Source organism: Panthera onca, chromosome B4 (assembly GCF_046562875.1).
Source record: "Panthera onca isolate mPanOnc1 chromosome B4, mPanOnc1 haplotype 2, whole genome shotgun sequence".
Taxonomy (NCBI): Eukaryota; Metazoa; Chordata; class Mammalia; order Carnivora; family Felidae; genus Panthera; species Panthera onca.
Genome location: NC_138345.1, coordinates 134253830 through 134277731, shown reverse-complemented (window position 1 = coordinate 134277731; position 23902 = coordinate 134253830). Strand labels below are relative to the sequence as shown.

Sequence of the window (23902 nt, the reverse complement as noted above, 5' to 3'; positions counted from 1 at the left end):
CTCCCTATCTCCTTCTGCCCCTCTCCCCACTCATACTCTCTCTCTCTCTCTCTCACAAAAATAAACTTTAAAAAATTTTTAAAAAATTGAAAATAACTAAAATGGGGGCACCTGGGAGGCTCAATGGTTGAGCATCCAGTTCTTGGTTTAAGTTCAGGACATGATCTCACAGTCTGTGGGTTCAAGCCCTGCATCTGGCTCCACGCTGACAGAGCAGAGCCTGTCTGGAGTCTTCTCTCTCTCCCTCTCTCTGACCCTCCCCTGACCTCTCTCTCACTCTCTCAAAATAAACAAATAAACTAAAAAATATAAAAAAAAAAAAAAAAAAAAAACAAACTAAAATGTTTAACAGGAGGCAGACTGAATAAATTATAGTACGTTTAAAATGACTTATAAAGACAACATATACATAATTACATGGAAAAATATATCTGTAATTCATTAAGGAAAAAAGGCAGAACTCAAAATTGTGTATATAAGCTTAAGATTCTCTGTGTATACGGGAATGCAAGCTGGTGCAGCCACTCTGGAAAACAGTATGGAGGTTCTGCAAAAAAACAAAAATAGACCTACTCTACGACCCAGCAATTGCACGACTAGGCATTTATCCAAGGGATACCGGTGTGCTGTTTCGAAGGGACACATGCACCCCCATGTCTATAGCCGCACTATCGACAATAGCCAAAGGATGGAAAGAGCCCAAATGTCCATTGATGGATGAATGGATAAAGAAAATGTGGTGTATATATACAATGGAGTATTACTCCAATCAAAAAGAATGAAATCTTGCCATTTGCAACTATGTGGATGGAACTGGAGGGTATTATGCTGGGTGAAATTAGTCAGAGAAAGACAAATATCATATGACTTTACTCATATGAAGACTTTAAGAGACAAAACAGATGAACATAAGGGAACATAAGGGAAACAAAAATAACATAAAAACAGGGAGGGGGACAAAACATAAGAGACTCATACATATGGAGAACAAACAGAGGGTTACAGGAGGAGGTGTGGGAGGGGGGATGGGCTAAATGGGGAAGGGGCACTAAGGAATCTACTCCCGAAATCATTGTTGCACTATATGCCAACTAATTTGGATGTAAATTTTAAAAAGAATAAAATTAAAATTAAAAATTAAAAAAAAAGCAGAGACTCCTCGCTATTTATACAATAAATAATATTACTAGTGATGTTTAGCTGAATTTTCACAGATTTTTTGAATTATCGGAGCTGATTTTTTATACTATCTGGTCTACCTTAGAAGACTTATAGTCTTCTATAGTTATAGAAGGTGCTATAACTTCAAATATACTTTTTTCGACAAGAACGTTTATTCAGGTTTTAACTTAGACACCACTTTCTTCAGAGAAGCCTTCCCTGACCACCCTAGCTAAATCAGTACCATTCATTCTCTATTACGAAATGCTAATTTTATCTTTGTCACTGCCCTTATCAATACTTGGCATTAACTTACCTACTCCTTGGCCTGGCAAGATCCTCAAAAGGACTTTGTTTACCCCATTGCCAAGAGCAGTGTCAGGCCCCACAAAGAGCTCATGCCTGACCAGTTGATTGCTGCGTACTAATAGTTTTAAAAGCAAATAGTTACGTGAATTTCATGTTTACATTCTACTGGTGTGATTTTTACTTTTTATTTAATTCCAGTATGGCTAACATACCGTGTTACTTTAGGTTCAAGTATACAATATAGTGATTCAACAATTCTATACATTACTCAGTGCTCATCATGATAAGTGTAGTCTTTAATCCCCATCACCTATTTCACCTATTTCACCATGCCCCCACATACTTCCCCTTTGATAACCATCAGTTGCTTCTTTATACTTAAGAGTTTGTTTTCTTATTTGTCTCTTTTTTCTTTATTCATTTGTTTTCTTTCTTAAATTCTATCTAAGAGTGAAATCATATAGTATTTGTCTTTATCTGACTTATTTCACATAGCACTGTACTTTCTAGAAACGTCCATATTTAAAAAAAAAAAAAAAGGATTCTCTGTGTATATATATGTTTTAAAAAAAAAATAGGGTGCCTGGCTGGCTCGGTCAGTAGAGAATGCAACTTTTTTTTTTTTTAAACATTTATTTATTATTGAGAGACAGACACAGAGCATGAGCAGGGAAGGGGCAGAGAGAGGGGGAGACACAGAATCCGAAGCAGGCTCCAGATTCTGAGCTGTCAGCACAGAGCCCGACACGGGGCTCGAACTCACAAACTGTGAGATCATGACCCGAGCCGAAGCCAGTCGCCCAACCGAGCCACCCAGGTGCCCCTTTATTTACTTTTTAAATGTTTATTCATTTTTGAGAGAGAGAATGTGAGCAGGGGGAGGGGCAGAGAGACAGAGGGGGACAAGGGATCCAAAGCAGGCTCCAGGCTCCAAACTGACAGCAGTGAGCCAGATGTGGGGCTCAAATTCACCAAGGGTGAGATCATGACCTGAGCCAAAGTCAGACACTTAACCAACTGAGCCACCCAGGTGCCCCTGTTTCTCACTTTTAGTAAAAACGCTTTAAAATGTTCTTACCCAGGACTTATATCAACCAGTATGTAGATTACATGTACCCCTTATTTCTCTTCGTTTATCCTTTGTCTTACTGTCTTGTCTGAACATATACTCCCAAACCTGGAGGCTATGGCGAGGGAATGACTCTTATAACTGTGTTGCTAATGTTTTCTCTTTGGTTGCTGCAGTTACTGTAGTACTACAGTACTACTGTATTACTACTGAGGTCCTACAATGAGTAAAATAACTTTCCTGGGTGAGGAAGGGTCTTACCTGGGCCACCTAAAGCGACTCAAAGGATACCAATGTTCGGGGTCAGTTATTGGAGCTAATAGATGTCAAGCTACCAGTACCCAGTAAAAACTTCAAGGCTAAGAATGTCCCATAGACTAGAGCAGAATCTGAATAAAAGAGTCTAGGGTAGTTCTGCAAAGTTCAAAGGGAGAAAGCACTGGACATTGGGGAGAGAAGGGTGAGCCATGAAACAGCAGAAACAGACAGGGAAAGGCTTTCTTACACACAGAACAGCAAAGGTTAAAACCACTTACCACCTGCTTCAAGGCCCTCTTCCTCTTCTTCTTCTTCATCACCTTCGTTTTTGTAATAAGACTCCCAACCTGACATAGCGTTTACTGCTCACCCGGTGAAAGAAAGTTATGATCAGTAACAAGCAAATTTAAACCTAAAAAATATCGAATCGTAGGCCCCTAAAGTCTCGAGATTATTCGTGAGGAATGTGGAAGCGGATCCTGCTGCCTCCAGATCTCTCAGTGATTGAGATCCATTAGTCATGGGCATCATTCCAGCAGCAGCTTCACTGCAGCTATCCCTTAGGGCCTTTTTTGGGCTGGTGGTGGCCCGGGTGGTCCTCTGATTGGTGTGCTGGGGCAGCCCAACCTGGAGGTCCCGTCTGGCGTCCGGCACCAGCTAGACATACGATATTCCTGCTCCAGAATACTCCGTCCTCCAGCGAACCCACTCCTCTACATCACGCCCAAAAATCTCCCCCAACGCCTCCTCCAGCCACGCCCAGCGGAGTCTCAAACGTAGGTGGGCCTCAAAGGCCAGGTGCCGCCCCCTACGGAAGACGGAACTGGGACCAAAACGGTCTCTACCACGCAGGTCCGCACGCTTTGTGCTGGCCCTGCTCCGCGGTAAGGCTAGAAGGACGCGCAAGACTCAGAAAGCGAAGCAGGCCGAGGGCAGCCCTGGCCGGAAAGCAATGCACGCAGACAACACTCCCAAACCGCCTACCTTAGGTGCAAGGAACAGATCAATTTGGACAGAAGGCGAGGTACCGCGCACGCACGGGCTCTAGTTCTCGCTCCCAATCAACGTCCCCTACGTCATCACGCACAGTGCGCGCATTTCCCGTCAAATTGACACGCCCACCTCCACCTTCCGCTTTCCACAATCGTCCCTAACTAACCTAGCCAATCTGCGAAAGCCCCGCCCCTTCCTGCGAAACCCCGCCCCTCGCCGCCTGTCGGGACGGTAGGCACATGCGCAAGAGTGCGTCGTCGCCCCCGCCTCCTCTTCAGCGCGGTCCCTGCCCGTCCCGGCTCTGTCACCTCACAGTAGTCGTTGCCCGTGGCGGGTGTCGGGGCGCGTGCAGCGCAGGGCCGCCTTTCCCCCGCCCCTCAGGCCGGGCCTGGGCTCGGTCCCCCGCTCCCTACGCTCCCCACCCCCGTCGGGTACGGGAAGGTCCAAGCTGCTACCGGGTGCCTGAGGGACTTCGTGGCCACCGCCGCCACGGGTCCCGATGGAGCCGCCGAATCTCTATCCGGTGAAGCTCTACGTGTACGACCTGTCCAAGGGCCTGGCCCGGCGGCTCAGCCCCATCATGCTGGGTGAGGGGGCTGGGGGCGGGCGAGAGGGTGCCGGGACGGCCGGCCGAGGTAGGGAGGCCTGGACCACGGCTCAGGGGGAGACGCGGGGCCCAGAGGATGGAGAAAAGCCCGAGTGGAGAAGGGAGAGGTCTGAGGTTTGGGCGCCTTGAACCCCACTTTTTCTGTCTTGACGTTTGAGTCAGGAGGAAGGGACGGAGGAGTCACGCCCTCCCGCTGCCCCTCAGAGCCGCAAGCTAAGCTGGCGCTGCATCCCGGCTTCATCCCTGCCTCACTTGGGGAACCCTTTACGCTCCTTCCTCGGCGCAGTGTAAGGGAGGTGAGGGTGCCTGCCGCGCGGTGCCCCTCGTGATGAAAGGGACACTGCGGAGGAGATTCCGGGGTGGCCCTTAGAGAGCCTTCCCTCCGTGCCAAAAGGAAACTGCAGTCTCTGGGGTAGATGGGAATAGGAAGCTAGAGCTGCACAGGGGCCCAGCCATCGCCCCCAGGTAGAGGTGAAGTCAGGTCTACTGGAGTCCGGACTCGAGAATTCACCAAGTTCTGCCCTGACGATTCTAAGTTAATTGCTTTTGCCCAGATGGTTAGAAAGCAGTTCTCGCGGAGGACTGGATACTGTTGTGTCAGTAAGGGTTAGTAAAGGAAGTATTTCGGTTGTGCTCCATTAAACTACTTAACTGCCAGGAGAGAAAATCAGCCCTAGTTCACTGCACATCAAACCTCATTATAAGCCAAATACCAAAAATGTCTCATCTAACATAGAAATGGTCGAGTTTGTGATTTCAGGTGATATTGGGCAGGAAAGGATTTTAGGAATTGAAAAATTGAACAACTTTGGCAGCATTCGCTGAAATGGCTAGTTTTTCCTGGCTTTTATGGACGCATTAGAAAATGTGTCCTTGGAGCGCCTGGGTGGCTCAGTCGGTTAGGCGGCTGACTTCAGCTCAGGTCATGATCTCACCACTTGTGGGCTCAAGCCCCGCGTCAGGCTCTGTGCTGACAGCTCAGATACTGGAAACTGCTTCGGATTCTGTGTCTCCTTCTCTCTGCCTCATGGTTAAGGCAAGAGGGCAGAGGTCAAGTAAGCAAGGCTACTTTTGAGGGCCTCTTTTCAATGTCCTTGAGTTTCTAATGTATCTTAGTGAGTTGAACTCAATCTCTTAACCCTAGGCCACTGAATGGTTACTCTTATTTGGCTTCACATCAGAATCACCTAGGACGCTTGTTCAACAGACAGGGAACTTCACTTTCAACGTTTTGTTGAGTACGAGTAGAAAAAGCAAAGTTGGAACAATTCTTTAAATATTCAGATGTTTTGAAAGCAAAGGATTTATACATGCTCATGTAGGCAAATAATTATCTGGAAGAATACATAAGAAACTGAAACAGTGGTAACTTGTGGCAAGGGAAACTTGATGCCACAGGAATAGAAGGGAGACTTCACTATAAACTTTTGTTGTACCTTTTGAATTGTGTACTACACACATAACATTATTCAAAATAAACAAAGTTTTAAATATATGGATTCTAGAGCCTCATTACACAAGTACTAACTAAGAATCTTCTGGAGTTTTGATCTAAAAATCTGTATTTTTAATAAGCTCCTCAGATAATTGTTATGTAGCCAATCCATTGTAGGGTAGAAGTCTGGGCCTAGATCACCAGTTGTTAAAATGAGTAAGGCAAAACTGAAAGCAAAACTTACAAAGTCATTGGGGAAGGTGCTAATCACTAACAGATTACATCAGTCAAGTTCCAACTAAACTTGCAGTGGAGCCATTTGATTAGTGTAATCATAGCTGTAAGTGCTCTTAGGAATCACTGCTTCATGATTGATTCAGCAGGTTTTTTTTTTTGAGTGCCTACTATGTGCTAGTCTGAATGGTAAGCTTAACTGAGGATAATATGTTGACCAAAGATGTTCACTACCATCCTGGAACTATTTAGTGAAGAAAACATAAAAAATAAGCAAAAAGTAATAATAATTAAATTATTTAAAATAATAATTGTGGTAAATGCTGGGCAGTGCAAGAAGCAAACAGGATGCTAAGGTAGAAAGTAACAAGGGAAATTTACTTCAAAAAAATTTTTTTTAATGTTTATTTATTTTTGAAGGAGAGAGAGAGACAGAGCATGAGCTGGGGTGGGCAGAGAGAGAGGGAGACACAGAATCCAAACCAGGCTCCAGGCTCCAAGCTGTCAGGACCACCTGATGCAGGGCTTGAACTCCCGAGCTACGAGATCATGACCTGAGCTGAAATCAGACACCCAACCGACCAAGCCAACCAGATGTTCCTTTTTCTTTTTTTTTTTTTTTTTATTTTTTTTATTTTTGAGAGAGAGTACAACTGGTGGAGGGGTAGAGTTAGAGGGGGACAGAAGATCTGAAGCAGGTTCCCTGCAGAGTGCCCAATGCAGGGCTCAAACTCGTGAACTGTGAGATCATGAGCCCAAGTCAGATGCTTAACCAACTGAGCCACCCAGGCACCCCAAGAGAAACTTACTCTAAATAACGGTGGCAAGAGTAGTGACTTTTAAGTTGGGAATTTCAGGATGAAGAAGTAGCCACAAGGAAAGTGGTGAGGGAGTTACAGTGTTCTAAGCTTAAGGGGGATCAATCTGCCAAGGCCCTGAGGCAGGAAAGAGCTTGGCCTTGTCCTGGAACTGAAAGAATGCCTTTTTGGAGTGTAATGGGTAAAGGGAAAAGTGCCATAACTGAAGGTGGAGTGCTAGACGTATCCCCTTCACCTTTTTTTTTTTACATAGATTTGAAATCCTAGCCAACAATGGTAACTTAACCAACTTTGCACACCTGACCACAATGGTATTTCTAAGAACATCACCTTACCTGCCAATCTAATTCTCTCTTCCCTATCCCCTTTTTCCCATATTGCTCTTACGCCTTTTGCAAAAGTAATGAAAGTGTTATCAAAGCTAATGGTCATTACCTTCTAGAGTTGAAAACTTATGGAAAATGGGCATTGCTGTACTGGTTCATCCTGTCCAGACATCACCAACCTTAAGGTTGGGTATGTCCCAGTTTTGTGAGTAACCATATATTGATTTCCCATTCCTAAATATATTTGAACCTTTCAAAAGTCAATTTGTTTCCTGATTTTTGCTATGACTTCCAGAAGCATATTAATAGCTAGCATTTATTGAGAGCTTACCATATGCCAGACTCTTTTTTTCTGAGTACTTTGTGTGTGTCATAATCCTCACCACAATTTTGTGAAGTAGGTCCTGTTATTACTTCTGCTTTTCGTTTGAGGAACCTGAGGCATTAAATTTGCCCCCAGCTCCCACAGCTGGTAAGTGGCAGGGCTGGGTTATAAACGCAGGCAGTCTGACTTTCAGAGCTCATGTTGTCAATCATGTTGCTGTACCCCTTCTACTGTGTAATGCATCCCTTTATAATTTTTGAAGTTTGTAAAGGCATCTTTGGTCACGTGTTTCAAATTTGGATGAGAAAAATATCTGGGTTTAATGTGTATGTGCCATTCATAATCACAGATATATGATCATTCCTCAAACTAAGTTAGTGTGACCTCATCAGTAATACCTTCTTTTCTTGTTATCACAGAGCCTCATGATAAGACCCCATCTAGCTCTGTTACCGTCATGATTGGACTAGATAAAGTCCAACATAATTCCCTGCTCCCCCGCAAACCATGCAGACTCCACAGTTCTATGCTGTCCAGTTTTCAGTCTCCTAGAATTGCTTCCATGAACGTACTTCTGTACCATTGTCCTTCAATCACCATGAAAATGGCCCCAAATTTATCTTTAGCATTCTAATAGACAGCTGATTGCACCTCTTTTTCATAGTGTACCATTTGCCTACAGTAATTAGCTATTATAATTGTCCTTTAAATTTGTCCTCTTAATAATTGCGGCTGTTCTCTAAATCTCATGACCTTTTTTTGTGCTAAAGTACATAGGCATAAATGCAGAGATGTTTGGGTTTTTTTTAGTTACAGTAAGAGGCACTTGATATTTGTTGATTGTTTTCTGATCCAAAGTTTTGTGTATATGCACGTGTCCTGGGATTACATTTATTTATTACTTTTTTTTACAAGCCTATCTCAAAATTGTTCCCAGGTTTAAAGACGTAAAGATATAGAATACAGACCTTTATTTCTTGGCAGAATGCAATCTAATGAATGTTTGAAATTTTACTCTGGACTCAGGTCCTTGCTTAATTCTGTAATACAAAATAGTAATGAAGTAAAAAACATGAACTCTGTCCTCCAGAGGTTTATTTCACAAAAAATAACATGCATACACATACAACATTAGAGAACAGCATAAAAGAAATTATGACTAGATACCAAAATGAGCGAGTGGTGAAGCGATCATTTTAGGTCTTGAAAGAAGGGAGAGGCCTTGGTGGGCTGAATGTGTCAGAAAGACTTCATCAAGAACCTTGAGCTGCTGGAGGGCAGAGACTCTGTCTCATTTCTCAGTACATCCCAGGTAGCCAGTCAGAGCTGATGCTCAAAGAATTTTTGTTTTTTAAAGTAAACGCAGCACCCACTGTGGGGCTTGAACTCATGACCCCAAGATTGAGTCGTATGCTCCCCCGACTGAGCCAGCTAGGCGCCCCGCAATAAATATTGATTATAGGAACAATTGGGACTTGAACTCAAGCTTGAAGATTACATAGAATTTATTTGAATCTGAAGGGGTTTTTAATGTTTTAATGCCATCTATTGTGCTTTGTTTTAGATTTTTATTGTCCATTGTACGAACTGTTCTATATCCATCTAAGGAATTAATTTAGTAATCATGTGATTTCATTATGGCAAAATGAAAACTAATGCAGCTTACAAGGCCCTTCGTGATCTTTCTCCAGCTTTTTTCTCCACCCTCACCTGTCTCCACATACTGAACACAGTCAATAGGAGCCTTTCTCAACTGGATTACACATGAGAATGAAGCTCTGAGGGAAATGATCTGATAGACTATTTTCTCAATTCTGCCAATAGATACCCTGGGGCATGAGGGCTTATTCTCTTTCGGAATCCCAGTGGAAAAGGGCTGCTGTACACCCTAACAGGACTGAAACTGTTCAGCTCTTTTTTACCTCTTAGCTTTTCAAAGGCTGTGCCCTCTGCCAGGAATACTTTCATTTGGCCTGGCTAACTTCTGCTTATCCTTGAGATCTCAACTAAAGTGTCACTTCCCCCAGGAAACCTTCCCTGACCACCACCCCTCCAAATCTTGGTTGTGTGTCCCTAGTATGTGCTAATAACACAGTGTACTCTCCTTTAGTGGCATTCATCATTCTATTTTATAATTGTTCATTTTCTCATCAATATCCACACACACACCCCCCCCCCAACTGGACTGGAAGCTCCACTGGGGGCAAGAACTCTAGATATCCACAGTACTTGGTGTTCAGTAAATACAGCCTGGGTGGAATGTTGCTCCTCAAAACATTGCTACAAGGCCTGACTAATAAAAACAAGCAGTGATTAAAAGGGAACCCTCTCTGGCACCTGGGTGGCTCGGTCGGTTAAGCGTCCAACTTCAACTCAGGTCGTGATCTCGCGGTTCATGAGTTCAAGCCCCGTATGAGTTCAAGCCCACGCATGGTGCAGAGCCTGCTTGGGATTCTGTCTCTCTGCCTATCTCTGCCCCTCCCATGCTCTCTCTCTTTCTCTCTCTCTCTCAAAATAAATAAACTTAAAAATATATGTATATTGGCAGAGGCCCAGTTATGTTATACAAATGTTTCCTTTTACCTTTTTCCAACCTAGATTCAATATTTATCCAGTGGCCCAAAGAAGGGCAAGCTGACTTCTTAAGTTAACATTAACCCCTTCACATTGATGGTAATCTGGCCAATGCTGAGTCACCCAGCACACTAGAACATTTTCAATTAAAAACACTATCAAGCGTCTCCTCGCTGGCTAAGTCAGTGGAGCATGTGACTCTTGATCTCAGGGTTGTGAATTCAAGTTCCAGGTTGGGTATAGAGATTACTTAAAAATAAAATCTTAAAAAAACCCACAAATATATATGTATACACGCACACACAAAATTAATAACACTGTATGTTAACCAATTGTGTGTGTGTGTGTGTATATATATATATACACACACACACACGCAACTATTAATAACACTGTATGTTAACCATACTGGAATTAAAATAAAATAAATAAAAATACTATCATGAAAGGAGAAATTTGGGAAGTGAGCTGGCACTGCATTTGACTTATACCAGTGAGCTAATGCTACCTGCACAGAGGCCCCTGCTGCCCCATCGCCATCATCACTTATGCTTATTAATAGACATTGGTTAAACATCAGCAGTATTCCAAGTGCTGATCTTGAACGTGTCCTACAACCAGCATGTAGGTCTATGTGCTCCATCCATGTTAATTGATGAGGTGGGTGGAGTATTTTCTCCTTGGCTTTTATATACTAACTTAACTCTTACAATCAGTGGAATGCTGACTAATGGAGACCTCACTCTACATTCTTTGTTATTCATGATGGAAATGAGGCTGTTCTCCATGTCTTCCATTTGTTTTCACTTGCGTCCTTCATAGGCCTTGAATTCAGTGCTTTGGCTGTGCTGGCAGGCTTGGAGACATGCAGGCATCTGACCCACCCACTCTCTGGCCTGCTGAGGACATCCTAGTGGGAAAATAAGCTGCTTCTGTAGTGTGTTAATATCCACTGAGCCTAATTCATGTTCCAAAATGGCCTTGTGACCTAATTCAAATCACCACCTCCTACTCACCTCCTCCCACCCCAGTGAGGAAGGAAAAAAAAAATTTTATTTTAAATCAGTTAAGTTCTACTTTCCAATGCCCGTCACCCTGCGGGGAGGAGACTGTGGCCCTTGTTTTCTTTCTCCTGAGAACAGACTACTGAACAGCTGCCCTTGGGTTTCTACCTCAGCCGCTCCCACACGAACATTGTCATATCGTGTTTTTTTTCTTCTTGCTGTTATGCTGGACAAACCATGCATCTTTATTTACCTGTTTGTAAAATGATGTTAATAAATATTTGCCCTACTGTACCACATAAGGATGAGGTGAGAATAAGGATAACTTGGGAGCAGTTCAGATTCAGAAAGGATGTACGTCTAATCAGTCCATTTGAAGATGCTTGTCGTAAATGGGTTACCACTCCCCTTCAGCATGCAGTCTGTTTCACATCCATCTCTGTGGAATTTGAGCTGTTTGAGTAAGGGCAGAGCCCGCTCCACAGCCTTTAGGGGGCTACCCCAGAAACCCCATTGGTGACCTCGTGGGCCAGAGCAGCCGGTCTCTCAGTGAAAAGCAGACTTGTCTCCAACTGGAGGACGGACAGAACTCTGCTACATTTGATTTTCCTTGTTACTTCACTTAGCCTCATAACACTAACAGAGAATGAAATGTTTATATGTAAAATAGACACAGCATTGGGGCACCTGGGTGGCTTCGTTGGTTAAGTGATTGGCTCTTGGTTTCGGCTCAAGTCATGATCTCACAGTTCATGAGTTTGAGCCTCACATCGGGTCTCGTCATCCTTAGCACTGTCATGTAGTGTCTCCCATGGACTATTGCAAAGACCTCACTCCAGTCGGCTCTCTCTATGACCTGCCCTCCTGTTCATCTTCTACGTCAGGAGTTCTCTTTTAAAAGATATAATTGTCGGGGCGCCTGGGTGGCTCAGTCGGTTGAGTGTCCGACTTCAGCTCAGGTCACGATCTCGCGGTCCGTGAGTTCAAGCCCCGCGTCGGGCTCTGGGCTGATGGCTCGGAGCCTGGAGCCTGCTTCCGATTCTGTGTCCCTCTCTCTCTGCCCCTCCCCTGTTCATGCTCTGTCTCTCTCTGTCTCAAAAATAAATAAACGTAAAAAAAAATAATAATTAAAAGATATAATTGTCTTGGGCCGCCTGGGAGGCTCAGTCAGTTAAGTGTTCCACTCCAGGTTTCGGCCCAGGTCACGATCTCACAGTTTGTGAGTTCAAGCCCTGAATCAGGCTCCACGCTCTTAGCTCGGGATTCTCTCTCCCTTCCTCTCTCTCTGCCCCTCCCCTGCTTGTGTTCTATCTCTCTCTCCCTCTCTCTCAAAATAAATAAACTTAAAAAAATCATTAAAAAAATAAATAAAAGATATAGTTGTCTTTTAAAAACATGGAGCTGGGGGCTCCTGGGCGGCTTAGTCGGTTAAGCATCTGACTTCGGCTCAGGTCGTGATCTCACTGTTCATGAGTTCGAGGCCTGAGTTGGGCTCTGTGCTGACAGCTCAGAGCCTGGAGCCTGCTTCAGATTCTGTGTCTCCTCTCTCTGCCTCTACCCTGCTCACATGTTTCTCTCTCTCTCTCTGTCTCTCTCTCCCTCTCAAAACTAAACATAAAAACAAAAACATAGATCTGGTTAAGGCACTCTGCTGGCTGCCTAACAACCATGAATGCCCCCATGGTGTAGGACAGCCTTCTGTCTGGGCTTACCCTACTTTCCTGGCATCCTTGCTGACCACTTTTCCTCCTGTCACCATCACTACAGTCTTTGTTCTAACCTGCAGGACCTTGATCTTTATCACAACCGTGGGTTTGCACATACTATTCACTCTGGCAGAAACGTCCATCCCTGCCCCTACTTTTCCTGGGTTGAATTACAGTTTATGAAGGTAGTTCCTTATCTTTATCATATATAGCATCTTATTTTTACCACTGGATAATTAGAACCTATCAACATTGTGTTTTACTTAGTTATGTGTGTCTCTCTTTCCATTTGACTTTGGGCTCCTTAAAGGCAGGACAGTGGTCTGTTCGTACTTTCATTTCCATATCTAACATCATTTCTGCCATATAGAGGTACAGAATACATTTGCATTGACTATTCCAAATGGACGGCATTTGTAAAGTTTCGCTCTGCCATTTTCTGAAGGGTTTCACCTCCCATATGCTCAATGAAGAAGTGGATAATAGCTTTTTTATACCATTGTTTTACTGTTGTCACTATATGTGAGACAAATTAAAGGCAAAGTTGAATTGACCCTGACAGGGAAAGAAAAGCAAACATAAAATTGGGGTACATCTATGCCAGTGTTTTTATCTTGCATTCTGATGAAGGATTCTGATAACCGTTCAACTTACTTCACATGACATACCTATATCATGACCTAAGGACCTTATTGGAGGAAAATTGGATTCCTGGAAAATCCCCCCAGAGGTTTATAGTGGGTTTGAGTGGGTTTATAGTGGGTTAAATTGGGTTTGAATGGGTTTATAGTGGGTTTGAGTGATGTTGTGAATTTGCTCAGGCTGGGAGGCCATTTATTCTGGTCCTGAGTAGCTAAATCTCTTCTTTTCTCTACAGGGAAACAACTGGAAGGCATCTGGTAAGTTGGGTGGGACTCCTTACAATGACTGACTGGTTTATGAAACAAAGCAGTACCTGTGCACTTCAGGTTCCAGTCTATGTTTCCAGCTTGAAACCTAACTCTCTGTATCATGAAACTTCCAAGTTCTAAAGCAGTGGTTCTCAACCAGGGGTAATTTTGTTCCCCGATCCCCAGCCCCAGGGAATTTGGCAGTGTCTAGAGACAGTTTTGATGGGTGGACGGAAGCCAAGGATGCTGCTATAAACACCCTACAATGCACAGGGCAGCCCTTCACAACAAAGAATTATCCAAGCAAAAAATGGCAGTGGTGCTGAGGTTAAGAAACCCTCGCGTAAAGAAAGGTAGAATGATGTCATGCCCACGCCTGACCAAGCCTTCTAACTACAGAAGTCTCAAGGGCTCCACATGGCTGTCTTAAAACACATCTGCCGTGGTCTGTCAGCACTGGACCCACCCCTTTCAGACAAGATGGTAGCTGAGCTCTCAGTTCCGTTAATGAGAGGAGACCATAGGTCAGTATTCCATCTGGACTCCTGGAGCCTGCTGACATTTGGGATGACCAGAATGTCTTTTTGCTTCGTTTGACTCAAACCGAGTAATATGAGCACTTCCACCTGAAACAGGTCTTGCCTCAGCATGGTCCAGGTTAACCTCTCCTGTTAACTGCCTAGGAACACCCCTTAGTCTGCAGAGCTTTATTTCAGTAAAGGTGTGTCAGTATCAGGGTGAATCTAGGGACTCCTCTTCTGCTGTGTTCTATTCTGCCCCAGGAGACATTGAGCAGTGTCTGGAGACCTGTCTGGTTGTCACAACTGATTGGGGGGTGCCGCTGGCAACTAGTGGGTGGAGGCCAGGATGCTGTTAAGCTTCTAGAATGCACAGGACAGCCCCCCAGCAAAGAATTTTCCAGCCCCAAATGTTAGTAGTGCCAAAGTTGAGAAACTCTGATCTATGGTATTTATGCCTTTGGTTAGTTTTATAAGGCTGCTGACCGTGTAAGTCCTATCCTTGGGCAGAAATTATTCTCCTTGAAGTGTGGTGTTTGCTTTTTCTCAGACCAGTTTGAAGTTTTCTGGCTTATCCTGTCTCTTCTCTGCATTGCAGGCATACCTCCATAGTTGTGCACAAGGATGAGTTCTTCTTCGGCAGTGGCGGTATCTCCAGCTGTCCCCCAGTGAGTGGCTTCCGCCACACCCTGCCCTGAAGTCTCACGTTCCCAGGGTTCCCATAGACCAGGAACTTTACTACTACTCTGTATGTCTGGCTTCTAGCCCAGTGGATGTCAGCCTGTGGCTTAGTTCCTCATAACTACCTTAAGGCTCAGCTCAAAAACACCCTTCCCAGGCCTCCTTTGTGCCCCCTCGACATGTGGGTCCCTCTGGGTCACACCAAGCATGGTATGATGGATGAGCTGTTCCTGAGTCTCTGCAGGGAGCTGTGTATAAGCTCCTTGTGAGCTGAGACGTGTCTCACTCTCTGTCCCTGTCACCAGCTCAGTGCCGAGCTCATAGTATGAACTCAGTCAATGTTGAGCTGAAGGATGAGGGCTCTGAGGGGTAAAGTGAGTTGCCGAAACTTACATGGCCAGTAAGTGGCACCAGTACTAAAACTCAGGACTCTCTGTCTCTAAAGCCCATGTACCTTGCCACAAACTTTCTCTCCGAGCAATCTAAGGGTTTTCGTAGAAGGTGCTCAAGCAAAGACCAACCAACCATTCATTTTGCTATTCATAAATGGAAAGTCATTCTTGATTTCTTCCTCTCGCTGGTCCTTTACCTCCTGTAACAAATCCTTCGTTAAGCCCAGTCAATTCTACCTTGTAAATATATCTTAAGTCAGTCTCTGTTCATCTCTTCCCATATTTCCAGAGCTTTCACCTTCATCCATGCCACGCTCACGTCCAGCCTGGACCACAGCAGTACCTCTGCTCCTCCTCAGTCAGGTCTCCACACAGGAGGCAAAGTGATCTTTTCAAGATGAAAATCTGATCATGGCATTCCCCTGCTAAAGTCAGAACTCTGCCCACTGCTCTTGGGATAAAACCCAGAAAGCTCAGCAAGGCCTCCAAGGCCCTACCTGATCTGGTCACTGTCTCCCTCTCTGAATGACCTCTTTTCGGGTTGTGCCTTCCTGCCACCCCCCCCCCCACCTTCTTCTCATTCCTTGAACATACCTTGACATTTAAACCTACTCTCTCACTTCGTCCACCTCCCTGATCCTTCACCTGGTTCTGCCTCTCCACCCTTCGGATTTGAGCTCAATGTCACTTTCTCAGGCAAGCCTTCCCAGACTCCTCAGACTGGAAAGGTCCCCTGTTATATGTACTGATGGCATGCTGGACTTTTCCAGCAATAACCTTATTGCAGCTCAAAATTATATATTGGTTTATGGGATTTTTTTTTGTCTGCCTTCCCTGCTAGACTATAAGCTCCATGAGGGCAAGAATCTCGTCTGTTTTGTCCACATCGTACCCCCAGTGCCTAGCATAGGCCTGGCACATAGTAAGTTCTCAATACATATTTGTTATATGAATGAATAACAGGGGGTCGAATAGTGATCTTTCAGTCTCTTACAATTTTGAGACCATTATTCTTAGACGATTGTAATGATCCTGCTCACCAGGCTTTCCCCAGTGCCTAGAACAATGTCAGCCACACAGTAGGTGCCCAAGAGCTATTGGGTGAATTAATGATCTTTCCAGGGAGCTCTGCTCAGGAGTGCTCTCCCTTACCCCCTAGCCATTCCCAGCTCTGTCCTCCCCAGTGATCTGTTACACACCCATGGCTGCTTTCCCCTTGGCCTCAGGCTCTCCTTTAGTCTGCTATAGCAGTCTATTAACCCATGGTGGAGGGTTTCCTGTAGGCCTTTCATGGGCCATTAACTCCCTTGCCTGGGGAACCCTATCGACATTGTTAGATTAGCCTCCCAGATAAAATAGAACTAAATTGTGGAAGTGTTTGCCAGCCTGCCAGACTTCTCACAGTCTTCGCATTTCCCCAGTGTTCTAAGGGATAGCAAGTGTGTCACAAGAAAAAACTGGCTGCATACACTTAAATATAGGCATGGAAAGATGGCCTGTCAAGTGCTAGCCATTTCTGGTTCTCCTTTTCTGCCCTTGGGATCAGGCCTGTTGGGAACAAAGGGAGACTTCAGATTCTGGGTTTCTATTTTTTTATCAACTGGATGAGGTGACAGCATCAGGGGTCTGGCCTGAGACTGGCCAGAGACTCAATTTCCCAGGGCCCCACCAGAAGAAAGCAGCCCAGCTTCTTAGCCACGTTGCCATCATTTGGCAATGGAGAGTTAACAGGAAGCTCTAAGCCATTGCAGCCTTGATACAGATAGGAAATGACACTCTTCATCTGCCCTGGATGCTCTGAAAGGTAAACGTTGGAACAGAGCATCTGTGGTCTCCCAAGGGAAGCCACATTAAAAAATTCAGTGGAGATGGTGACTTAATGACTTTCTTTGGGTTGGCTCTTTTAGGGAGGGACATTGCTTGGGCCCCCAGACTCTGTGGTTGATGTGGGGAGCACAGAAGTCACAGAAGAACTCTTTCTGGAATACCTGTCCTCCCTGGGGGAGTCTCTGTTCCGGTGAGTGGAGACAGGGGTGGTGGTTAGTTGTGTCTGTCCCCCTCTAGACGATCAGCCCCAGAGGGCAGCCACAAGGTCACATCCCCCAGAGCACTCAGCACAAGGTCTGGCCCAGTATTTGCTGAATAAATAGGAAGAGAAAGCAGTTATCATGCCACAAAAAGAGCTCAGCTTTGCTCCCAGGCAGATATCCCATCCCAGCATACCTTCTGCTGAAACCCTGAGGACAGGAAGGGCTATTTATTCCTTCTGATTAAAATCAGCTGCTGCTGTCTCAGCACTTGCTGTTCTCAACCCATCCTGGGCCAGTATCTCGTCCTGAAAAATCAAAACCAGGGTTTGTGGAGGGATTTGAATGAAATGCCAACCTGAGCAGGTTTTCTCTTAAGCTTTAGTCAATTGTCATTGTAGTAAGTGTTTAACACTAGAGCTCTGCTTTTGTGACTGTGAAGATTCTACTGAAACTGTAGAGGAGCCATATATTTTTATTTCATCTTTCCCTTAAAAATCTGTTTTTTGTGGTCCAGAGTGGCAAATCAAGCAGTCCTTTTGGAGTGTATGAGAAAAGGAAAATCACAGTCCTCTTAACTCAGCTATGCTCTCCATGCCATTTCCTGGTTTGAGTTATTTCACATATGTGCTTGCTGACTCTCTCAGATCTGTTCTTCAAACCTTTCTCACAATATACAGAAGTGAGGCCTACAACCTCTTTGAACACAACTGTAACACCTTCACCAACGAAGTGGCACAGTTCCTGACCGGGCGGAAGATCCCTTCCTACATCACTGACCTTCCCTCTGAAATTCTATCCACGTAAGTGGCCTTCGGTCTCTGCCCCAGCCCCTGAAATCCCCATTCACACTCCGTGCTGTTCGTCTGGCCCCTGATCTCAGCAGAATCCTCCTGAGCTAGGTGGGCCCTGTCATGATGGCAGCTGCTACCAGGTAAAGCCACCATTCTCTCCACTCACTGGTGCGTGCCTGTAATACTTCACCCTCCTTGGAGTTGAACCAACTCTATCCTGGCCTGAGTGCAACCACAGAACTTAGAAATCCACTTGACGCCGGCTCCAGCATTTGTACAGACCCCTGGCATCTCATGAAGCGTGCCACTCCCCAGAAGTCCTCGCATAAAGTGTACTTTTAGATAGACAGGCAGAGTACAGATCAGAGGATTAGTAGGGTGGCTTATTTTGTGAATGTCATTTGTTAGTGTTTCTTCCCCTGCACCATGAGCTCTTTGATGCCCTCAGAGACAACCTCCTACTTGCCCTCATACCTCAGTAGATGTTTTCTTCAAGAACGCACTGTAGCCCCTCCCACCCTGATGTGGTCCGAGCTTTGTGGGCCATGATCTAAGCAGTGTCCCCTGAAAGGACACACACAACACACACACACACACCCAAAGCCATCACACCCTTCCCTTCCTTTGCTGTTGTGTTCAGGCAAGCCTCTAACCACTCCAGGACCATGTCTGTTTGCGAACCCTGACTCAGTTTCTCCTGAACTGGGGCCCTGTCCAACAGAGATCCTGGCAGGTTTAGCAGGCTCAGCAAGGTGAGCTGTTTTTCACACCTGGGTAGAAACCTCCTAGGAAAAACTTGCAAGGGAAACAAGGCTGCGGTGTGAATCTAGTGAGGAAAGCCCCATCTCCCAGCCCTGCCTCTGCCTTCCCGTTCCTTGGTGGGTGTGTTAAGCCTCACAGCCTTACTAAAGGATCTAGGTTATGAGGCCCTAAGCAAGTAGCTGGAATGTTCTTGCTGTTATTATTTGGTGGGTGAAGCTCCAGGACTTGTCTGAATTAAGGTTAATATATCTTGGTGTCATCTGTTTACGCTTGAGAATGCTCCCTTTGAACCTGGACATGATTTTCAAAAATGGCAATATCCACCAAAGAAAAAGAAAGCCAGTAACTGAGATGTGTTGTGGGCACCCTGATTTAAGGTTCTAGGAATTTTGAAAAGTCTCTAAGGTTCCAGTATCTGCAGTGTTTTTTTCCAGCCAAGTTACTCTGAGAGCAAACTGGGAGCCCTTTAGAAAGTGGCCTTAACACCTCCTGGCAACCTGTGTTTGTCATTTTTCCTGAGTATTCCCTAGAAAATACCTTTTTCTTATCCTTTTTCTTCTGCCTCAGTTTCCTCACTTACACTTTATTTTTATCCATGTATACCATGAGAGTTAAAGATTCAAGTGCAGAAAGGTCAGAAAGCTCTAGTTCCCTGTATGCAGCTAGCCTGTTCAAGCCAGAGCTAACCAGGGTCTACAGGTGAAGTAGTAAGACGGTAGCATCTCCGCGGGGTGAGGGGGACCCCAGGAATAAAAACACAGAGCAGGCCCTTTTGAGGGCTCCTCCATGAACGTGATGTGTGAGGTAGGTGAGAAAAGCGAGTGAGGTTATGGGTGTCCTTCTTCCCTGTGTGGTGGCGTCGCTGTACCCATGGGCGCGGTTGTGACTGTCTGCACCCAGCCCACCCCGGCCCCTGGGTCTCTTTTCTCCACAGGCCCTTCGGACAGGCCCTGCGGCCCCTGCTGGACTCCATTCAGATCCAGCCTCCTGGAGGGAGCCCCGTGGGCCGACCCAACGGCCAGAGCTAACAGGACTGCATGGGACCGCCCTGCCTCACCAGGGCTTTTCCTTTTTAAACAAAACAAACCCTACCAGATTTCTATTTTATAATTTTACATCAGAGCTAACAACCAGGGGAAGGCTTTTTAAATTTCCCAGGGAAGGAGATCACCAGGCTGCATGTAGGACAATGCTGCTAAGAAACAGAACAAAATGCCACCCCTTCTAATAGTATTATACTAATTTATTAAGGCTGTCTTGTCTGTGAGTTCACTCTTGACGCTGCTTCCTAGGCGTCCTCCACACTGGAGAAAGGGAGAGGGTTTGTTTAAGCAGAAGGCAAGAGGCACGGTTTGGGGGAGCCCCAACCCAGAACCTCTTTCCAGAGAATGCCCACGCTGTACCCAGGTTGCCACCACCTGTGGGACCCAGGTGAGTTTTACAACATCCACGAAGCAGCCATTGCAACATCCCGGAAGCAGTTCCTCTCTAGCGTTAAATGAACCAAAGGATTTGGTGCACGTGAGACCAGTTTCAGGATGACTGACCCAACCTAAGTGAACTCTGTAGCCACAGCCTCTCTCACCTCCTCTCCCTACCCCAAGCAAGGCCACGGGGCCAGGGCTGGAGCAACCAAAAGCCTCAGGATCAGGGGAGAGTGACGGCAAGTGTCAGGCCAGAGAAAACAGGATAAAGCCATTCTTCCTTCCACCTACTGATTGCCAATCCTCTGACATCAGTTTTGGAGAACCTGCCTTGCTGGCTACAGGCTGCTCTTCCTCAGCATGGCTGACCTTGTGAAGGTTTGGGCTGGAGCGGCAGAGACCCAGGCCTATTGTCTACAAGTAATAATGTAGATTGTTTGTAGTCCCTGTACCACCCCCCTTCATCCCCAAACCAGATGCAATATTCAGCTAGGGACCAAGGGGAAATGATTCCCTGTTCTAGGAAAATATCCCTCATGTAGAAAGATAGAATAATAATGCAGAATCAAGGTGGCAAGCAAATTTTGAGTTGTTTCTGATAGACATTTTGTACATTATCCTCAGTGTGTTTTGAAGGCACATGTTATTTCTGTTGTCATTCTGACTTTAAGGATGCATTGTTGAGAGCCTGACTGGGCATTTTCCTAATGAGCTGCTGCTAGGAGCTTATAGGGAGGACCAATCTGGACGTTTCTTACCTGGAGAGGCTTTCAGATTCCTTTTCTACACATGCCTCCCTTAAGTTAGTTTTTTGGGGGGGTGTGGAGAAGGGTCTCAGAGCTGTCAGGTCCCAGCCCTGGCATCTGTGGGTCCCTCCCGCCACAGCTCCTGCCACTTCTCAGACTTGAATTATGTTCTCTTTCCTGGGGTCCGGCCTGCAGCAGGTGCCTTTGCTCTTCAAAAAGCTGCTGCTCATCTCCCCCTGTCTCTACCATTAGCCATAGCAGTTGGCGTCATCAGGGGCTTGGCTAGAGGAAAAGGTGATTTTCTGCCTTTGTGGTTGCCTATGACCTGCCCAGAGGCACCTCCGTGGTGACCAGCTGTGATGTCAAGTGACATTTTGTAGAGCAGAAAACTAGCAAGGACTCTTATTTAATGTTGACCTACTGGCAGAATTGGGCTCATGGAGAATAGGTTTCGGGCTGGGTACCTCCCGGGAAGGCAGCTTACTAGTGGAGTCCTTCGCTTCCCACCCAGGTTTCTCTCCTTTTCCAGGTTGCCTTGCCCAGCCCTCTGTCTCTTCCAGGCTCCTGTTCCATACTTTCCCTCCCAGGGCTCTCAGCTCTAGCCAGAAGGTGTGGCATCACAGTCTCCTTCTCTCTTCTCCCCCATATCCAGGCTCAGCTGGCTTCACTCCTAATAGCAGTCACTCCAGACCCAGGAGAAGTTAGCCAAAGTAGCTACCCTGAGAGACTGTCACTTGGTTCACTGAAAGTCCCCCTTGATGCCCAGCAGCCGTTTGTGCCAATGCCTGGGCTCTAGGCTTGTGGGGAAAGATGGAGGGATCAGTCAGCAAGCAGCCTTCTCTGAGCTCTCCAGGAAGGCAAGCTCTCTCCCCCCACCCAAGTCCCACTATCACTCATTTTGGAAGCCTGGGCTCAGGCTACGACCGCCAACCCAATCCTCACATTTCTCTGTCAATCCCAGAACCTCAGGAGCGTGCTCATTATGACCAGCTAGCTCCACACAAGTGTGCGAGACAAGCAGAGTGAGAAATGAGCCATGTGTGTGTCATACAGTAGACACCTCCATCAAGGTCCATTGGTTTAAAGGGACAGGGAAGGAGGAGGGATGGACCTCACCCCTTCCCCAAAATAAAGCTTGTACCTTTGAGATTCCTTTTTGCCCTTGAAGTCAAACTAATGACTGTGTCTAGTACGGAGGTGTTTGCTGGTTTTCTTTGATGTTTTTTCTAATGCAATAAACTCATTTCTGCCTGCTGCATTTGCGTCGTGCTTAAGGTTTGGGTATGCGTCCAACATAGCCAGGCTTCTTCTCAGTCTGTCTCCCTCTGAGCTTAACTCTGCTGAGTCTGGATATGCTGCCTTTGCTTGTTTGTTAGCCTTGTGGATGAGAAGTGACAATAACAGGGAAGAATATTTGACTTTCACCATTGGTTTACAAAAATGGAGAAGAGGCCCCGAGAGAATACTATTTGCCCAATGTCACCTTGCAGCTGGTGGTAGAGAAAGACTCAAAGCCTCGTCTGCTGGCCCCAGCTTCCGAGATCTTCCTCTAGAGGACCTTGGCCATCAGAGAGCATCTCACCCCACCAAGAAGCGTATACTTATGGTTTCAGTTTGGCTATAGGCTGGGTCTGTGGCGCCAAGGATCTCTGCCCACCTTATTACGATGACCTCACTGAACAAGTGTGGAGGTGGGTGGATGGCTCTCCGAGCGTCCCCTGGCACTACAGACACTAGTGTGGCCGCAGGTGTCTGTTGGTTCAGTTGGCTTTGAGTGAACACGTTCCACAGGCTGAGGCGAGGCTAGGTACTTTCGCACACAATGGATTTGAGGTGTAGATACTGGTCTCGTGTTACAGATGGGGAAACAGGTACAGAGAAACTAAGTTATCCAGGTGGCAAACGGCCGGGCCCTTGAATCCAGGCCATGTTCTCACCACCACACCTGTGAGACCTTATTATTGAGGCACTGTGTCTTCCAGCATGCTAGCTGAAGAATAAGGCTCTGTCTCTCCAGAGGACACAGAGGGTAGGTGGCTTTGGCTGACATCTCCCCCTGCCCCCAAAGCTGACATGTTCCGAGGCAGGAATCTAAGAGTGCCTGCTCTGAGATCACACAGCCTGTGCTTAAGTCCTAACATTGCCACTTGTGGGCCAGTCTGTTTGTCTCCTTTTCTGTAAAATGGAGGAAATGGTACCTACCTCACAGGGTGGTTTTCAAGAGAGTAAATGTAAAGTGCTATGCTCGGTGCCTGGCACAGATCAAACGCTCAGTGAATGTCAGGCTGAGAGCAGAATGCATTCAACAGCCACTGACTGGGGGCTCCTGTGAGCCAGCTCTGGGCAGAGGCCCCTGCCAATCCTCTCTGCTGAGGACAGTTTCCAAGACAAGATGCCGCTGATGTGTACTGCCTGCTTCTGTGGGAAATGACACATGGTTTTACCCTTAGACTTTGTGACTCACGGCAAGTCAGTCTGGGGTAAATTCATTCATCCCCACAAACGTCTTCCTGGGAGCCTATTGTATGTAAAGCAGCCCTGGGCTCTGTGCTGAGGGTACAGGGGTGAGCAGGACCAACAAGCCTCCTGCCCGGCAGGGATTCTATTCTGAGGATGCTGGGAGACAAAAGGGTAGAGAAGTTTGGTGATCTCAGGTGGCCTAGTGCTAGGGAGGAAATACAACCAGGTGGCAGTGGGTGTGAATTCCCCAGGTGTGAAGGAATACGTATCAGGAGGTTGGGGAAGTTGTGTGACAAGGTGATGTTTAATCTGAGGCCTCACTGACAAAGTATAGATCAGAGAGAAGAACACTCCGGGCACAGGGAGCAGCAAGTGAAAAGAATGTTGGA

The 23902-nt window shown here is 46.1% G+C and overlaps 2 protein-coding genes and 1 long non-coding RNA gene across 10 annotated transcripts in view; 1 reads left to right on the top strand and 2 right to left on the bottom strand.

The window, feature by feature from the left end:
• XRCC6 (X-ray repair cross complementing 6) overlaps positions 1-8575 on the bottom strand; it is a 28444-nt gene extending 19869 nt beyond the window's left edge. For 3 of the 6 annotated variants that reach the window (XM_078449398.1, XM_078449401.1, XM_078449402.1), the window contains exons 1-2: positions 3782-3897; positions 3076-3159 (exon numbers count right to left, since the gene is read on the bottom strand). In XM_078449398.1, the coding sequence (XP_078305524.1) occupies positions 3076-3151 (76 nt within the window). In that variant the 5' untranslated portion in view covers positions 3152-3159; positions 3782-3897. The other 3 variants (XM_078449400.1, XM_078449403.2, XM_078449399.2) reach the window with 3 other exon arrangements.
• The window catches only part of DESI1 (desumoylating isopeptidase 1), a 27624-nt gene continuing 7723 nt past the window's right edge, over positions 4002-23902 (top strand). Inside the window, exons 1-6 of one of the 3 annotated variants that reach the window (XM_060656229.3) lie at positions 4003-4377; positions 13697-13718; positions 14826-14895; positions 17208-17317; positions 18008-18130; positions 21706-22311. In XM_060656229.3, the coding sequence (XP_060512212.1) occupies positions 4290-4377; positions 13697-13718; positions 14826-14895; positions 17208-17317; positions 18008-18130; positions 21706-21727 (435 nt within the window). In that variant the 5' untranslated portion in view covers positions 4003-4289 and the 3' untranslated portion in view covers positions 21728-22311. Of the gene's footprint in view, positions 4378-13696; positions 13719-14825; positions 14896-17207; positions 17318-18007; positions 18131-19817; positions 22312-23902 lie in introns of those variants that run through there. The other 2 variants (XM_060656226.3, XM_060656228.3) reach the window with 2 other exon arrangements.
• LOC132693669 (uncharacterized) overlaps positions 17324-23902 on the bottom strand; it is a 9681-nt gene continuing 3102 nt past the window's right edge. Inside the window, exons 2-3 of the long non-coding RNA XR_009616920.2 lie at positions 17524-17635; positions 17324-17438 (exon numbers count right to left, since the gene is read on the bottom strand). This is a non-coding gene — a long non-coding RNA (uncharacterized LOC132693669). The remainder of the gene's footprint in view (positions 17439-17523; positions 17636-23902) is intronic.